The 15406-nt window shown below is 48.6% G+C and overlaps 1 protein-coding gene across 8 annotated transcripts in view; it reads right to left on the bottom strand.

Moving 5' to 3' along the window:
• The window catches only part of PNPLA8 (patatin like domain 8, phospholipase A2), a 440884-nt gene that overhangs the window by 308455 nt on the left and 117023 nt on the right, over nucleotides 1-15406 (bottom strand). For all 8 annotated transcript variants that reach the window (XM_085653104.1, XM_085653102.1, XM_085653107.1 and 5 more), the window contains one exon: nucleotides 14419-14570. In XM_085653104.1, the coding sequence (XP_085509230.1) occupies nucleotides 14419-14570 (152 nt within the window). The remainder of the gene's footprint in view (nucleotides 1-14418; nucleotides 14571-15406) is intronic.

Below are 15406 nucleotides of genomic sequence, written 5' to 3' on the forward strand. Positions count from 1 at the left end.
ACTCCTCTAACAACTTCTGTGCTTCTCTTCTCGAGCCTATCTTCGGTTGCGGCGTCAGTAGCGCCACACGCGGCGTCGATGGCACCGGGAGCGGCATCGAAGGAGGATCCGCTGTAGTAACCGGCGCCGATCGAATCCGAGAAGGCTCCCGGTATGGAGCAGGGGATTGCCGATAGGGCGTCGACATCCTCGGAGCTGGAAATTGCCAGGTCGGCGGCGTCGGCATAAATGGCACAAAGGGAGCCTGAGGATACTGATGAGGCACACCCAAAGTAAAAGCCATAGGACCCAAAGGTGCTCCAGAGGGGTACGAGGCCCTGGCGAAAATGCCATACATCACATTTAAAAAATGCGATGGATCCGAACCTGGCGCCGGAAACTGTGCGTACAGAGCCGGTTCAGGATCCGAACGAGGCACCTCTGGAGTCGGAGCCGCCGGAGTCACAGGCGGAGCCGCAGGAGTCGAAGGAACCTCAGCATCAGCCAGATTCGACACACCCTCTGGAGTCGGTAAAAATCTCGGCGTCGGTGAACGCTCCGGAGTCACTTTGTAAGATGGAGAATGAACTGGAGTCACCTGAGGAGAAACTGAAGGAGAAGGAGAGACAAAGTCCTTTACTCGACGTCGATGGGCTGGAGAAGGCGACCTCGAAACCACAGCCTTCGACGAACGATGCCGAGATGCATGCCTCTTCTTCTTCTTATGCTTTCTCTTGGAGTCATGCGACGTCGAAGATCTTGATTTCGACCTTTTGCAACCCCTTTTTTCTTTTCTTGCCTTAGCCATATACAGTTTGGCCTCTCGTTCCTTTAGAGCCTTCGGGTTCATCTTCCTGTAAGAATAACAGCCCTCGACGTTGTGGTCAGACGATAAGCACCGAAGACAGTCCTCATGAGGGTCAGTAATCGACATGTGACCCCCGCATTCTTTACAGGGTTTAAAGCCCGACTTCCTCGGGCCGACATGCCAAAAGAGAGAGAGATACAATCAAAATTACAATGTATCCAGACAAAAGTAAGGAGAGTCCCAGAAAAGAAACGTTAGCGTCGACAGCGCGGAAAAAAGAGAGCTGACGTCATCACACCGACGTGGCCCTCTTATGGCTCCAGTGACGTCACGCGGAGCCGCGTGCGGAGCCATGGCATTGTGACGACCTCGTCGGCGTGGAGAGCTAGGAGAAAATGTTTCAGAGGAATGCTGGCGCAGGGGATATTCATAAGGTGAGGAATCCACAGGTAGATGTATCCATCAGAATGTGGTCTTCATTACTAATTGTTTCTGTACGAATACCTGGTTGGCAGTAGTTTGATCAGCTTAGTTACATATTTTTCGTATGCATTCATAGTTGGTATTTCATATCTACCAACAGGTTGGTTCTTTCTATTTGGAAAAAACGTGCTCCTTTAAGTTAGAGGTTTTATTTTTTTTCCTGTCTGTTTTTTTGTGTGTGTAATCTGTTAATTGTGGGAGTGTTTTAGAAATTATAGTGGTGCAGCGCTTCATGGTGATGCCTTAGTAGTGACTGGCTGGTGGTGTGTGTGACTGGCGTCTGGCTGACAGTGTGTGTAGTGATAAGCAGCAAATTACTTTACACACATCACTTAAACACCAATCAACACATTCCGCCACCTGCAAGAGTGTACATTTTTTCTAGGGAAAATCTACCAAACCCAGACATTTTCATAAACTAGACACCGGGGGATTCCAGGGAAGTATGTCTTGCGTGGATCCCACAATGTTTTCTTACTTAGAAGCCCTTTCAATCCTCAAACATAAGTTAAAAACACACATTTTCCTCATCTCCTGATATTAATGGTACTTCACCTGTGTGGCAAGACTTAGCGCCCGCAAAATACCAGGGTTCAAGACGCAATGTGGCAACATCAACAAAAGGGGTCGCTGACGTTTTCTGGCCCTGGGTTCGGCTGCCACCCAGGGAAATTCTGAGAAACTAGACACCAAGGGAGCACAGGGTGGTGAGCCTCTCTTGGAATCCACAGTTTTCTTACCCACAATACCATGCAAATCTCAAAATTTGCATAAAATTGCACTTTTTCTGTGCATTTCTGTGACGTACTCTATCAGAATTAGAAGGAAACCACAAAATTCCTCCCACTCAGCATTCCCCACTTGCAATGATAAAAATGCTTCCCCACTGTGGCTGGGCCTAGTGCCTGTGACAAGAACGGATCAAACTAAGGTCAATGGAAGTCCACGCAAAGGGACCCTCATTGACTTTCGTTTAATATGTTTCTGTCGCGGGCACTAGGCCCAGCCACACAAGGTACTTTTTTAATCAGGAGACTTAGGGGTATAGTAGGTAATGTGTTGTTCCCTACTGATGGCAGAACTTTCCATCACACAATTGTGGGGAAAATGTTTCTTGAAGTCAAAGTTTGAGGTTTGCTTGTGCTTCTGGGTAAGAAACCCTGGTGAAAACCATGCAAGCCACCCTACCCAGGATTCCCACGGGTTGTCAAGCTTTAAAAAATGTGCAGGTTTGCTATGTTTTCCTATCTGCCAGCTGAGCTAAGGCCCAAAATCCATAGCTAGCCACACTGCAAACAAAAGGGTCAGTTTGAGTGCAAATTGTGATGTGCCCACCTTCCTTTTTGCTCTTTTCCTGTAGCTGTCACTAGCCCTACCACTACAAGTGTAGTACCATTTTTATAGGACGACTTGGGGGAATGGAAGGTTGTAGAAAATTTGTTCCTCCATGCAGCTCCCAAAACTTTCCATCACAGTAATGTAAAGAAATGTGTTATTAGGTCAAAGTTTGAGGTTTGCAAGGGCTTCTGGGTAATAAAACTTGTTGAAAGTCACGCAAGTCAATCCATCCTAGATTCCCCAAGTTTCTAGTTTTTTAAATTCTGCAGGTTTGCTAGGTTTCCCTAGGTGGCTTCAGAGCTATTACCCAAAATCTAGTTACCCACAATGCAAAAAAAAAAAAATCTCTTTTCAGTGGAAAAATGTGATGTGACGATGTTGCATTTTGTGCCCATTCTTATCGCGGGCACTAGGCCTACCCAGACAAGACAGGTTTGGTACCATTTTTATCGGGAGTCTTAGGGAAGCACAGAATAGTAGAACAAGTGTTATTACCAATTCCATTTCTCTGCTTTAGTGCCTTCCAAATGTAAGCTAGTGTGTAAGAAAGAATACATCTTGAGAAATGCCCTCTAACTCACATACTTGTATTGGTACTCACAAATTCAGAGATGTGCAAATAACCACTGCTCCTAAACTCTATATATGTGCCCATTTAGGAAATACATAGGTTTCCTTGATACCAGTTTTTCACTCTTTATATTTTACCATATGATTTGCTCTATACCAGGTAAACAATTTTAGGGTGCAGCTCAGTTATTGGCTCTGGGAACCTCTGGATCTTAGAAAACCCACAAACTCTATATATCCCAACAACCTGAAGCATCTAGTGGATGTAATGGTATATTGCTTTTGTAAACTGGCCATCGTGACAAGAAGTTACAATTGAAGACGTCACAAATGGAAGTTTTTTCTTACTAATTTTCAATTTTTGTTTATTTCAACCGTTAATGTCTTTGGGAAAACCTTGAGGGATCTAAACAAATGACCCCTTGCTGATATGGAATTGTGTCTACTTTTCAGAAATCTATGGCTCCCCAAGATCACCTCTGTGTTTCACAGCGGATTTGACCACAAACTGGAAGTAGGTTGAAAGGAAAACAATTAGGAAGAATGGTTTCCCTCATTGAAAAATGCTGAAACTGTGGAAAAATAGCTCTTTTGATTCTGCTCGGTATGTTCATGAAAGCCGGGAAAATTGTGAATTTAGCAACAAAAAAACCTTTTGTGGATGCCATTTTTAAGGAAAAAAAACACATACTTTTGGCAGAGTACGTATTTCCTATTTTTCCCCAAAACCTCAAATCATAGCTATATTTTGCCTATTTTCTCAGTCCCTTCCAATTGAATCCACAAATCCTGGGTACCTTTAGAATTCCCAGGATGTTGGAAAAAGAGTACACAACTTGGGCATGGATACCTTATGTGGAAAAAACGTTGTGGATGCCAAAGCGCAAACTACTCTAATTAGCCAAAAAAAGAGCGTAGCATTCTAGGGGGAAAAGGCTCAGCAGACAAGGGGGTAATTCTGTTTCTTGCATATTGCTTACATGGACATACACACAGCAGTCTGAAACTGCGTTTGCGCTCAGAAAGGGTAATCACGAAAATGAGGCACCGAGGGAAAAGCAGCTTCAAGAGCCTGATAAGGGACATACTAAACGTCTTGACCTAAAACTATCATTTAACTTAGCAGGCTGCACTTGCAGCTCTTTCGGGATGAACACAAAACAAAGCATCCAGAACATGTCAATGCTGACATGTATGCCTGTAATGTATTCCCTCGAACTTGTATTATTCTCCCCTTGTCCTTCCACCCCCTGCTCTTCAGAGCAAGCATTCCGTGGGTACCTTGGGGCATTGGAGATGTATCATATCACAAGAGAACTGCTATCTATCGTTTTGAGATTAGATTTGCTTCGAGTTATAATTTTACTCTATTTCTCCTGTCCTTGGCCTTTGCAGTATTTTATTAATGACCTCATAAACTTACAGACCAATTGACCTCTTTGGGTCTAGTGGCACCAATGGTTATTGAAAAAGCCAATAAACTAGGTCTGCATCGGGAACCTGTTTAAAACTAAAAGAGCCTACCGGAGGCGGAAAGGGAGGGGCCGGAAGAGGGCAGGCTAGAGCGGAATGGAAAGTATGCCGCTGCCCGCGTCCCACGAAGGGGGACATCAGCAGGGCAGCCCTCTAGTGGCCGCCCGTCGGAGCCCCCCCCCCCTGCTCCGCCTCTCTAGCGAGGCCGCGCCTCGGGGAGGGGAGGCCCCCCAATGGGTTTGTCTTGGGGGAGGCGTGCCGCGAGGCTGGGGCGAGGCTAGACCCCCCTCTTAAGCGCCTCACCCCCTCAGAGCTTCCTCTGCTTCCTGCGCTCCTGGCCACGCGAATTTTGGCCACGCGAGATTTGCGCCGGACACGCCGTCGGTCGAGTCGTGGTCTATCCTGCTACCTTCCCGCCGTTCGCCACGTCGCCCCAGCGCTGGGTCCTCCTCGCTGCCCTGCACACCGGTTCGGTGAGTGTAGTTGCTTTGGGCAGCAGAGTAGTTTGAAGTGGTGAGTTTTGTAGATGGCGGCGAGAGCCGTTTTCGCGGGCGGCGGAGGGCGAGGAAGGCGGACCGTGTAGCAGGAGAGCCTGGTTCGAGTCCGGTCGCTAGGAGGGGCGGCTCGGGGTTCGATCTTCGGAGCGAAGTAAGTGGGCAGTTGAGTTTATTGGAGTCGGTCAGCTATTGTGGGCATCAGCGAGAGCCGTTTTTCGCGGGCTGGCTCAGCGCGAGGACACGCCATCTCCGCGAGCAGGGGCCCGTCGTCGAGGATCGATGCTACCCGTCGGCGTGGTACGGAGCATGCTACTGGAGGTTAGGGGGCCCGAGCATAGTCTGTTGTCTGGGGTTGTTTTTTGAGGTTAGCTATTAGTTTTAAATAACTGAGTGCGGGAAGTTATCCGCGCCTGCGGGGGGTGCAAGACAGGTTTCGAGACCGAGCCGATATACTGATATGTCAAAGCAAAACATATGTGGGGCAACATCAGTTTGTAAATGTATCTTTCTCGATCCTTCCGAGTGCTGTGTAGTAATGAGGCGCGCCAAGACCTAAAAAAAAAAAAAAAAGGGCTGCATTGAAGCCTGGACCAGTTCCTTGTTCACAGCCAGTCAAATAAGGCATAGCGGAAGCAGGTGATAGTACCCCTGACAACCATGCTTCTCCGATTCCGTACCTCTACGATCCCCAACTGCCTTAAATCGGCCCCTATGCACACATTTACCACGAGCTCATACGCAGTTTCTTAACGTTGGTAATAAACTCCACAGTGCGAAATACTGCCCAGTAAATCAAGGTCTGAACAGTTATTCCCCATTCGATGAGGTTATTATAGGAGTAAATGTGTGCAGAAAATCAAGTAATTCTTGACATCCAAAATTTCTGTTCACACCTACTCCTAACTCGTGCCCTTGCAAGTAACAATTAGTTCCCATGCCATTCTTACCAAAACAAGAAATTGCTGAACATTCTAGTTATAATTAAATTCTCCAGTGAGAATAAAATGAGCTTTTGTGTATTAGTGCATAGTCTCGCGGGGTTGAGAGATCCATTGATGTCCTTGCTGATATGAAGGATGGTGTACAGAGATACACTTTCAATCCTGAGTTATCCTAATCTCCCCTTTAACGAGCGCTGCGCAGCCAAACTTGCTTTTTAACACAAAAACTTCTCTAAGCACACATTAAACACAGGCACGACACAAAACAGCCACAGCCATGAAAAGCAAGCACAGTGACATGTTCTCCCTCATCACATGCACAATAACGCCACCCCTCAGTCAGAGCAGCACTCCCCATGTCATCACAAACACGTCTGTCATGTGTCAGACCAAATACACCAATAGCCCTCTCACAAACACACAAGACAAAGTCACTCACCGCGCTGTTTTCACATCATCTGCACAACCGGGCCCGCGTGAACACGGAAGAACCGAGCCGCGGCATTAGCCATAGGTTGATGGCACCATGCGAGCCATTTAAGGAAAGGTTTTGTGTTTCCGGCGCCCGAAATCGTTGTAAAGGGGGGTGCGCGGTCCGCGCGCGGGGAATCGCCTGCTTATCTGAGTACTTGCGCAGGGCCCCCTATAAACTATTGATAGATTAGGCTATTTAGAGCGCTTGGGGCTGGCATTAGCTATTCTGCCAAAGTCAAGAACGACTCGCTGGAGACGTGCCTTGTTGCTTAGCGGTGCAGGCTCTCACGGAGGTGACGTGATGTGATGGTTAAAATAGTGTTGAAGGATATATTAGTACGGGCTCGATCCTGCCTTTCTATAAACAATACTTGGAAATGGTGCGGGTGTAAATGGTCGAGCGACAGTAAGAGCGCGTAGCAGGTTGGTTTTAACAGATTCGAGGTGTTTTTTTTTTTTTTTTCCGCTCGCACATATGGCGATGGACAGTGACTTACTCGTGTATACATTCAGGAATGTGTGGCTGGCTTTAGTAATTTTATGGTAATTTTCTTGCAATACTGAAATATCTTTAGCTACACAGTATAGCGTCTGCACATGGCAAACATGCAGTGTGTTGTCTTTTTGTCCCTTCACTTTGCCATGGGACCGTGAGAGTTTTCGTACCTTTTGATGAACACCATGTTCATTTGTGCCGTGTATGTAAGTAAACTAGGGAAGAGTGGGGCGCGGTCACATGCAGCGTACATTAATTGTGGTGGAGTGTTCGAGCGCGCCTCAGTGCCCGGATCTTCCTGCACGGTGACCCGTGCCGCCGGGAGGCCGTGCCGGGTTGCTGCCGGGCCTCGGACGACATGGGGGTCTTAGCGCTACTAGATATAGCACCGATAGGCCAGGAGCGGCTGTTTTGGCCAAAGTGCGTCACGCGAGGGGAGCTGATGCAGGGGGCCGAGATGCGCTGGGGACCGCGGGGGCCGCCATGTACGGGGGCTGCCTGTCCTACAGGCGGGTTTTAGCGTGATCATCGCTGGCATTGTGGACAAGTTCCCCGCAGCTGTGCCTTAACCCCGCGGCACGAGCTTGTGCATCGGTGTAAACACGCCACTTAGTAGTGATTCTATGTTGATCAGCAAGGGCGCAACTAAACCTGGATTTGAGCCGAGATTTTCATAAGAGATGAGCAAGGCAACGGAACTTTATTGAGCATTGTTTAGCGCATGAGGTCTCAGGTTAGATCACCCGTCTTCTCCTTTCCTTCATCATGAGCACAGCAGGCTTGACGCGCATGGTGCGTGTTTCGCTGCGGTGGGGAAGCAACCTCCTCTGTTGCACTCTGCATTTGCGGTGTTTTGTGTTTATATGCAGTGTGCAGCCCTGCACACGCTATACGTTCAGGCACCATGGAAGCTAAGCAGGGTAGGGACTGGTTAGCACTTGAATGGGAGGCCAGAATGGATCTGCAGGATGCTGGTGCCTTTGCTATGAGTTTAGGCCCCTCTTAGGCGGGCAAATATTGTTTAGCGCAGTTAAGTGAATTAAAAAAAAAAAAAAGGGCAATTTTACAATGCGCAGATCTGACCCAAAGGCATCAGTGTGCAGTATTTTATCAAAGCAGCCTTAAACTATACTGCCTTCCAGTTGGGAAGACACAAGTCTCCTACACTTTGAGTCCTTTGGCTCAGGTAACATTTCCTATACACTGATTCACATGCATATGATCTATTGGCTCGGTGGTTTTTGTGTGAGATGCGAAGTTCTCCGACACCCGACACTGGTAGGAGTGGCGCTAGATAACGAACCCAATGCATCTGAGAGTGTGGTTATGGAAACTTGGTCAACTGTTAAAGGGGGCTAGTGAGAGAATCTGTGGGGGAGGCGACATTGGGGGGGCGCCAACAACATTCTGGCACAGGGGCCAGTATCGCCAAGCTTTGGCCAATGGTAGTTTCGTTAGCCAAGATTCAGAATAGATGACATGGCAGGACACTAGAGGCGGTTGTGTGTGTCCAAGTTGGGGAAGGTTCTTGTGATACAGGCGAGCTTGCATTGTGGTGCACCGGTGCCAACAGCCTTCGGTATCGACCCGGCAGCATCGTGCATAGGCACGCATTTAATAGGAATTAAAACCCACATTGCTTATGCCCCTAGGCAGTGTCTTATGCAGACTCCGGCGCCGCCAGCAATACAGCAGCTGTCCGTATGTACACATGTAGGGCTTCATCTTCGTGTTGTCAGTTAAATTAAATTTTGAGGGGCAGTCGTACCTGCACTGCACGGTCACAAAAGTCGTGAGGCCGCTTCACTCAGCCAAGTCTCTGGAACCATGCAATGCCGTGGCTCATTTTGTATATCCTTGGGCTGGCCACACATTCCTTCATCTCCAGCATGCTTTGCTGACTAATTGATTAATATGAATGAAGTTGCATGTTTTAGCTCAAACTGAGCGACAGTTACTAATCGCAATGACATTGGTTCACACGCACGGGAAGGCCCTTTACATAGGTTCCCTGGTATCTTTGTCCCAAAATCCAGCATTTATTAGGGTTATCCGGTACAAGGGGGGAATCTCATTGGCATTAGTGCAATGCCTGTAGGTACGAAGGGCCTAAGTTATGGGTCCCAAGTGGTGCAACAGGATAAGAGAGTATATATAGATATGTCATCTTGGTAGCAGGAATACAAGTAGGTCAAGGTTCAGCCCAAAACCCAGTCTCAACCATAATGCAATGGTCAGCTTGTGGAAAGGTGTAACAAAGAAATCGATCTACCAATGTTAACATTATGAGTTCAAAGCATGAGTCACGAGATGCTGCTGTCTTTCATCTTTGCCTTGCTATTCGGAAACAGCTGGGGTAAGGTTTCTTTCAACTCAGTCATAGTGGCAGCTTAGTCTATATAGGATAGGCAGCAGCATGAGCTGTTTTGAGACATGTAGAAGGCCTGGGTTTGTGTGTCATACTTAACATCTTTGAGGTTATTCTCCCTGTTCCACAGGGAGGCCAGGGAAAGCACAGAGTGACAGGGTTTACCGAGACCTAGCCTGGCTTGCCTTTTCTGCGACCTTGTGAGGTCTGTTTATGTATTGTATGAAGGTGACAGAGGCTGTCACTGTTGTTTGATAGGCAACAGGGCCAGATGACATTTAAGTGCATTGTGTGCTGGAAACTAAGGAACGGGTCCATTTTAGTAAGCACATGGAGCACGGGGGGCGTTTCTAGCGCTAAAAAAAAAAAAAAAAAAAAAAAGTTGAGAAAACCCAGTGAAGTTTCAGTGCAAGGCCACATTCGTGGGGCAATTCCATGTGTAAAGCATTAAACCAGTCAGCCCTGGGAATTAGGCAGGCGTACGATCAGCTGAGATTTGTCCAAACTGAGGGAGAGCATATCGACTATAATTCACAGTGGAACCAGGGGCAGCGTTACAAAGCAATGCTGTAGATTTCCCGTAGAATGCCGCATGGCTAAGCTTCAGGGATAAGGCCCTGACCTTTCACCCCTCGAGGGACCATCACCAATTGCGAGCAAACAGGCGAGGAGCACAGCACACTAATCCCCCAGTAAGTGCAACTGCGATGCAAGAGGTTTGGTAAACACAGCGTTAGAGCACAAATAATGACAAGGGGTTATAGACCATTTGGCATTCCCGATATCCTGCCAGGGGATATGGTTCACCGCCGGTTCCAACAGACCTGTCTGCCCCACGGGCTATCCTTCCAGGGCCTAAAACCAGTGACTGGAAGGGGCATCTTTTTCGACCTGTGTTGAACTGAGAAAGGAAGCAAGGCGGGCTTGATACCCCTTACTTCTACCTGCGTTGGCACATCTGGTCAGGAGTGATTGTCAAAGGTATTGCACTTCAGCCAGGCTAGGTTGACACCCATCCACCCCAAGCTAAGTGTCCAAGGTGATATAGGGCCGCATATACACAACCCAGTACCAGGCCCCTGGGGGTCGTCAATGTCGTGAATTTACTAAATTCTAATGAACTGGAGGTGTGACCGGGTTCTACACTAGCAGAGGTTAGGGAGTCAAAGCCTCCGCCTAGTGGGGTGGCTGACTGAATTTGATGAACCATTTCATTCGTTTCACAGCACTACACGGGGGAGAGTGTCCATTACCTGTGCATACTTCAACCAGACACCCCAGAATGGCATGCCCTCATCTACATGGTCATAATTGAGAGAGCAGAGAGCGACCATACCTCTTGGACTTTGCACTTAAACTTTCTAATAATGGAAAGGGCTTAACACCTTCTGAAATGAGCATGACCAGAGCTGTGTTGCCTTCCAACGACATTTGACAGGTTAAATGGGCAAAGTTAGCGGAAAAGCCAGATGTATTGTCATCAATTAAGGCAGACGTGACCCAGGTATTGGCAAGATAGACACTGCCAACTATGAAGATGTACATTAAATCATAACTGGGGCTCACACCAAATTATTTGATAAAATAAGAGGTTTCTTTTTTCAAGCCACTATGTCGGTGCCACAAATTACCATAACGCAACAACGCTGGTATAACAAGGTCTGTAGGCAAACCATTAACTCCTTGCAGCAGCAATAAAGTTTAAAATCTAGCTCCTATTCAACCAGCAACGAAACTGTATACGCTGTCCCAGTGGGGAGCAAGAAAAGATTGGGATGGGGTTATTTGTACTGGCATGCCGTAGGAAGGTGAGATTGTCTCTACGACACATTTGCCAACAACACTGTCACCAGCTAAGGTTGTGGCATTACCCATCCAGAGACAGTGACATGATGCAGCCAGGGACAGTGAGAATATGTTCCCGTGTGCTGGGTGAGAGTACAAAGACAGAGGCTGTTGCCCCTCATACTGTCTGATGCTCACGGCTTTCAAGGACCCTCCCCCTCCCCCCCCCCCTCTCATGAGATCCCGTGATGTCAGCTTGTGTTATATACGTAGGGGAGGTGGTTTCTCTCCCGTTACCTTCACCTCGCTTTATTGTGCTGTAGCTGTTTGGAAACACACTTTGAAGCCAGGAAGGCCCCTCATTTGCAATTGAAAATCATAATCGGATTGCAGGTCCATAAGCACCTATTTCACCATGCCTTGGTACCAATGCCATATTTTTAAGCCTGGGAAACAGATGTAGGTGTTGCCCTTCTCGCTCAGCCTTTCCTTGGAGCCAGGGAGTTGGGAAACGTTCACAAATTTTGGTCCTCGAGCTGAGAGATACGTATTCTTCAGCAGCTCAGTCAGTCATAGTAGCTTCATCCGGAGCCATGATAAACGGCGTCCACACAGCAGTTACGTAAAATGTTTTGCCCTGTCGAGACATCATCCAAACCTCGAAGCAGCAGCAATTTGGGAACCATGGCACTCTCAATACATCAATTGGGGCATGGGTTGTCATCAGACATGCATTGCTCCTAGGAAGGTGGAGGGGTTCTATGAGCCTGATGGGGTACACCTGTCCAGGGTAGGGATGGACATGTTCTTGCTGGACGTGCAAGAGGCGCTCTCAGGGGCAGGGCATCAGTAGTAGCAAGAGGGAAGGGGGGGCTCTGGCATCGACGGGAGCCTCCCCAGAGCTGTGGCGGAGTTACAGGGCGATCTGGAGGCAGAAGGGTACAGTAAGGGTACCTCTGCGACAGGCGGTACAGTAAGGGTACCCCTGTCCGGCACAGTAAGGGTGCCCGAGCCAAGGTCCGGGAGCCGAAGGAGGTTCTGGGAAGACCGCGACGGCGCCCCGTTAGTCCTACGGGCGGTTGGGGGGCCTGGCCAACCGGGGGTGTGCCACAACACGCTCCGCCCCCGTTAAAAGGGGCGGGAGTATTAGACAGATCACGTGATCCAAAGGAGGATCTGGAAAAATGTGCCGCACTGCAGGGCATCGACCCACCGTGCGTGCTGGCTCGCAAGGCGGGCGGAGCAGCGAGGGGCTGCTTACCCTGGATCGCCCGTAAGATAACCCACTTATCGTCATACTTATGTTGTATGAAATAAACCTGCGACAGTTCTTCACCCATAATGAAAGTGTCAGTGTAATCTTTGGGTGACATCTGTGCATGCGTGTTGTGTGGAGCGGATGACGGTGTGGTCACTATGCCGCTGCCCGCGTCCCACGAAGGGGGACATCAGCAGGGCAGCCCTCTAGTGGCCGCCCGTCGGAGCCCCCCCCCCTGCTCCGCCTCTCTAGCGAGGCCGCGCCTCGGGGAGGGGAGGCCCCCAATGGGTTTGTCTTGGGGGAGGCGTGCCGCGAGGCTGGGGCGAGGCTAGACCCCCCTCTTAAGCGCCTCACCCCCTCAGAGCTTCCTCTGCTTCCTGCGCTCCTGGCCACGCGAATTCCCACCCTTTCCGCTTACCCTGCGCGGCAGAGGCAGCGCGCTATCGGAATGTTGTAATGTTTTTTTTTCTTGCGTTGCAGGCGGAGTTACAGGGCGATCTGGAGGCAGAAGGGTACAGTAAGGGTACCTCTGCGACAGGCGGTACAGTAAGGGTACCCCTGTCCGGCACAGTAAGGGTGCCCGAGCCAAGGTCCGGGAGCCGAAGGAGGTTCTGGGAAGACCGCGACGGCGCCCCGTTAGTCCTACGGGCGGTTGGGGGGCCTGACCAACCGGGGGTGTGCCACAACACGCTCCGCCCCCGTTAAAAGGGGCGGGAGTATTAGACAGATCACGTGATCCAAAGGAGGATCTGGAAAAATGTGCCGCACTGCAGGGCATCGACCCACCGTGCGTGCTGGCTCGCAAGGCGGGCGGAGCAGCGAGGGGCTGCTTGCCCTGGATCGCCCGTAAGATAACCCACTTATCGTCATACTTATGTTGTATGAAATAAACCTGCGACAGTTCTTCACCCATAATGAAAGTGTCAGTGTAATCTTTGGGTGACATCTGTGCATGCGTGTTGTGTGGAGCGGATGACGGTGTGGTCACTAAAGTGCCAGGTCAAAAATGCAAAAGAAACAAATATCTGAAACAATTATTGCAGAGTGAGAGATAGACAGCGACACCACGCGACCAGAGACTTCTATTTGCGAAAAAACCATAAACATTTGTGGAATTAAGTTATGTAGAAATAAATCAGTATTATGTATCTAAAGCAAACGTTCCAAGAACAATCTTGAATCACGTTTTTTTTAGGATCGACACCCGGTCAAAATGACATCTGACACCCACCTGGGTTGAGGGGTAATGTAGTTATCTGCCGAAAAAGTGAGGCCGCGTAGCATGCATCGCGGCTGAGTATGATAGGCTCGAAGCAGAGACGGACACATGGCATGCTACTTTCAACAGCAGCTCGCCCCCGCTATAGAGTGGATCCCTCGCCCACTCGGCCCGCTTCTAGGGATTACCTCCATGGTGGGGACCAGCTGCCACCTTTAACAGGGCAATCAATGTCTGCATCACGGACAAAGAACAGCAACAGCGCACTGCAGAGGGGGACAGCCTCAGACTCCTGTGCAAGCAGCATTCCACGCAGCACACGCCAGCACATGCAAGTCAGGACAGGACTTCAAGACAGCTAAACTGAACGTCTAACATACGAAGTGGCTAGAAAGCAACACATGAGCACTTTAAAAGCACCTCAATAAATAACACAAACACGGACGAGCACTAAGAAATCAACAAACACGTACTTGCGATAAATCCAAATCCTAACGATTTAAAACAAGATACTTGCAGGAAACATTTCATTTAAAAGCCGACTAGCAGGCACAGCTGAAGAGACAAATATGCTTTGCCTATTAGCATACGTCAACTTTCACAGAAATTGATTTTTAAAATGCCAGTCTTGCTTACTACATGACAGATCCCCCAGAGAGGCACCTAACAGGGTCTAATTTAACATGAGTGCTGAGGACTCTTTGCTGTGATTGGACTTTGCGGTCTTACCTCGTTCCCCCACCATCAATAGTGAGAACTCGAATTCCTTGGCCCTTCACGGGGTCTATGTATCCAATTAAAGCCAAGGCCTCCCTGACAGCAGCCTGGAGCAAATCATCATTGGTCTGTCTGAGGCGCAGCAGACAGGGGATTGCCCTTTCCTGAAGAGAAAATTGAAAAAAACAGGATAATCAAATCAGTATTGAATAGATGGTTATTAACAGCACAACGATGAATGAGACCAAAATCCTAATGATGGCAGGCAGTGCATTGGTACGACTGTAGACTATGATGCAGCCTTCATTTGAATTGTGTTGGTACAAGGTGAGCTGCTAATACGAGGCCAACAGTAGAAGCGTAACTGTAACAGGGTTTTACAAAAACTATCTGAAAAGAGGATTTTCAATGTGCTTTCCTATAAAAAGGAATGTTTTATGTACCATGTATAAAACAAGAATAGATCAACTCCCTATCGAAAGCAAAAGCTTTAACCACAACAACTGGAAAACGCGCTTTGGTGTTTTTAGTGCATTAATCTGGTGGGAGCCAGGGGGTGAGGTCAGCAACATGGCTGACAAGTCACAGGTTTAGTTGCTATTCACCAATAGTGCCTTTAATCTGCTACGATTTAGCTGTAATATCAGCCATCCATATGCTCTAAAGGTAGATCCCTGCAGAGAGAGCGGTGTGCTCCATTGGAGATCAGAGAAGATAGCAGTGAGACGACTTACCTAGCAAGGAAGACAGCTGCTGCCAATCCAACAAAGATATGCATGTGGCACATCAATTGAATGGAGCCCGCTAGGACCAAGAGACAAGACCTCTCCTTGGTTGTAGGAGTTCCAACCACTTTTGGAGTTAAGAACGTTGAACCCTGCCTAGCTGAGGGACAGACAATCCCCAAGCAGCAACGGGTCCAGGCAGGTTCACCAATGACTAGTAGGCTGTGAGCATGGGTGAGGAAGTACTGGGGATGATACAGCGTTGCTGGGAGGCC

The sequence above is a fragment of the Triturus cristatus genome, chromosome 4_1 (genome assembly GCF_964204655.1).
Source record: "Triturus cristatus chromosome 4_1, aTriCri1.1, whole genome shotgun sequence".
In the NCBI taxonomy this organism is placed as follows: Eukaryota; Metazoa; Chordata; class Amphibia; order Caudata; family Salamandridae; genus Triturus; species Triturus cristatus.